The 2,846-nt window shown below is 45.2% G+C and overlaps 1 protein-coding gene across 5 annotated transcripts in view; it reads left to right on the top strand.

Annotated features, from left to right (window-relative positions):
• The window catches only part of LOC124007247 (multiple C2 and transmembrane domain-containing protein 1-like), a 67,966-nt gene extending 65,120 nt beyond the window's left edge, over positions 1–2,846 (top strand). For all 5 annotated transcript variants that reach the window (XM_046317671.1, XM_046317670.1, XM_046317673.1 and 2 more), the window contains 5 exons: positions 879–932; positions 1,058–1,167; positions 1,358–1,467; positions 1,657–1,754; positions 2,378–2,846. In XM_046317671.1, the coding sequence (XP_046173627.1) occupies positions 879–932; positions 1,058–1,167; positions 1,358–1,467; positions 1,657–1,754; positions 2,378–2,449 (444 nt within the window). In that variant the 3' untranslated portion in view covers positions 2,450–2,846. The remainder of the gene's footprint in view (positions 1–878; positions 933–1,057; positions 1,168–1,357; positions 1,468–1,656; positions 1,755–2,377) is intronic.

Below are 2,846 nucleotides of genomic sequence, written 5' to 3'. Positions count from 1 at the left end.
CCAGATGGAAGCCACTCCTCAGTAAAAGGCAAATGACAGCCCGCTTGGAGTTTGCCAAAAGGCACTTAAAGACTCACGGACCACGAGAAACAAAATTCTCTGATGAAACCAAGATTGAACTCTTTTGCCTGAATTCTAAGTGTCACGTCTGGAGGAAACCTGGCACCATCCCTACTGTGAAGCATGGTGGGGGCAGCATCAGGCTGTGGGCATGTTTTTCAGTGGCAGGGACTGGGAGATTGAGAAAAAGATGAACCGAGCAAAGTACAGAGAGATCCTTGATGAAAACCTTCTCCTGAGCACTCAGGACCTCAGACTGGGACGAAGGTTCACCTTCCAACAGGACAACAAACCTAAGCACACAGCCAAGACAACGTAGGTGTGGCTTTGGGACAAGTCTCTAAATGTCATTGAGTGGCGCAGCCAGAGCCCGGACTTAAACCCGAACGAACATCTCTGGAGAGACTTGAAAAAAGGCTGGGCAACAATGCTCCCAATCCAACATGACAGACCTTGAAAGAATCTGCAGAATTTGAGAAACTCCCCAAATACAGGTGTGCCAAGCTTGTAGCATCATACCCAAGAAGACTCAATGATGTAATCGCTGACAAAGGTGTTTCAACAAAGTACTTAGTAAAGGGTCTGAATAATGTGATATATTATTTATTTTTTATAAATTGCCAAAAAATCGAATCTGTTTTTGCTTTGTCATTATGGGGTATTGTGTGTAGATTGATGAGAATAAAAAAAAAATCAAATTTAGAACAAGGCTGTAACGTAAGAAAATGTGGAAAAAGTCAAGGGGTCTGAATACTTTCTGAAGGCACTGGATGTATAATGTCTCTCTCCCCCTGTCCTGGCAATGTGGCCTAAAACAGGCAGGGGAAGCCACGTTCGAGTGGGAGGAAGAGGAAGAGGAGAAAGATGACAAGGTAACATTTGACCTTCTCTTAAACCTTGTGCGCAACTGGTGGAAAAAAATAATTTTTGTATTTTGTTGTTAGGAGCAACCTTTTCATTCCCTGTAACATTTGTATGCGTGGGCGTATCCTGGCAGGATTCGGAGCGTAAGGGCTTCATGGATAAGCTGTATGCCCTCCAGGACGTGTGTGTCAGTGTACAGAGTGCCTTGGATGACGTGGCCTCCTATGGAGAGAGGATAAAGAAGTGAGTGAGTCTGTGTGTGTGTGTGTGTGTGTGTGTGTGTGTGTGTGTGTGTGTGTGTGTGTGTGTGTGTGTGTGTGTGTGTGTGTGTGTGTGTGTGTGTGTGTGTGTGTGTGTGTGTGTGTGTGTGTGTGTGTGACAGCTACAGTTTGTGTGTGTGTCTTCACTAACATCTCTGTCTCTCTCTCTACAGTACATTTAACTGGACAGTGCCTTTCCTGAGTTGGCTGGCCATATCTGTTCTGTGTGTGGCTACAGTCCTCCTCTACCTCATCCCTCTGCGATACCTCGTGCTCGCCTGGGGTGAGTCTGTGTGTATGTGTGTGCCCCATGCTCCTTGTGTGTCTCCTGTCTAGAAACCCCAAACTGAAGATGCGCAGGCTAGCCTCAAGGAGGGGTGTAGCTAGTCAGCTCCTGGGGTTCTGACCATTGCATCCCTATCATCGTCTCTAACCTGTTTCTGACTGGTTTCTTCCCCTCCACTCTTCTCAGGTGTGAATAAGTTTACTAAGAAGCTCAGGAATCCGTACCTGATCGAAAACAATGAGGTGCTAGACTTCCTCTCTAGAGTCCCCTCAGACGTACAAGTGGTAGGTGCTCTGTGTGTGTGTGTGTGTGTGTGTGTGTGTGTGTGTGTGTGTGTGTGTGTGTGTGTGTGTGTGTGTGTGTGTGTGTGTGTGTGTGTGTGTGTGTGTGTGTGTGTGTGTGTGTGTGTGTGTGTGTGTGTGTGGACATGTTTAACTATACTTGTGGGGACCAGACTATTCCCCAAAAGAATAGTAAACGAACAACAATTTGACTAACTAGGGACATTTTGTTTGTCCCCACAAGGTCAAATGCTATTTCTAGGGGGTTTAGGGTTAGAATTAGTGTTAGGGCTAGAATTAGAATTAGGGTTAGTTTTAAGGTTAGGAGCTAGGGTTAGAGTTAAGGTTATGTTTTAGGGTTAGGGAAAATACAATTTTGAATTGTGTATCCCCACAAGGTTAGGTGTGTGTGTGTGTGTGTGTGTGTGTGTGTGTGTGTGTGTGTGTGTGTGTGTGTGTGTGTGTGTGTGTGTGTGTGTGTGTGTGTGTGTGTGTGTGTGTGTGTGTGTGTGTGTGTGTGTGTGTGTGTGTGTGTGTGTGTGTGTGTGTGTGTGTGTGTGTGTGTGTGTGTGTGTGTGTGTGTGTGTGCGCGCGTGCGTGCATAACTCCGACTGTGTATTTGACAGATGCAGTATCGGGAGCTGAAGTTCGATCCAGGACAGAGCCCCAGCAAACGAAAGAAGACCAACCCTGGCTAGACACACACGCACACGCACACACACACACTGGACTCTGTCTCTGAGGGATTTTCAACTCCCCCATACTTTGTAAATAGGGTATGCAACTGTAAACATTGTAAAACAAATAGTATAGAATTTTTTTTTATATCATTACGATTAAGACTAGTTTTATTTTGTATGTTTTAGTTATTGTGGAAGTCACAGCACAAAGAGAACAGTGTATGTTTTTTTTACTCCTTTTCTTTGTTTATCATTTTATACAACGGGTCCAAACACTTCTGAATTTTTAAAACGGAAAGACTCCATTCTGGAGACGTGTGTTCTTTCCTCCGACTAGATACCTGGATACCTGGATACCTAGACACCTGGATACCTGGATACCTGGACACCTGGACACCTGGATACCTGGACACCT

Source organism: Oncorhynchus gorbuscha, linkage group LG20 (assembly GCF_021184085.1).
Source record: "Oncorhynchus gorbuscha isolate QuinsamMale2020 ecotype Even-year linkage group LG20, OgorEven_v1.0, whole genome shotgun sequence".
NCBI lineage: Eukaryota > Metazoa > Chordata > Actinopteri > Salmoniformes > Salmonidae > Oncorhynchus > Oncorhynchus gorbuscha.
This window is presented reverse-complemented; position numbering and strand designations above follow the sequence as displayed.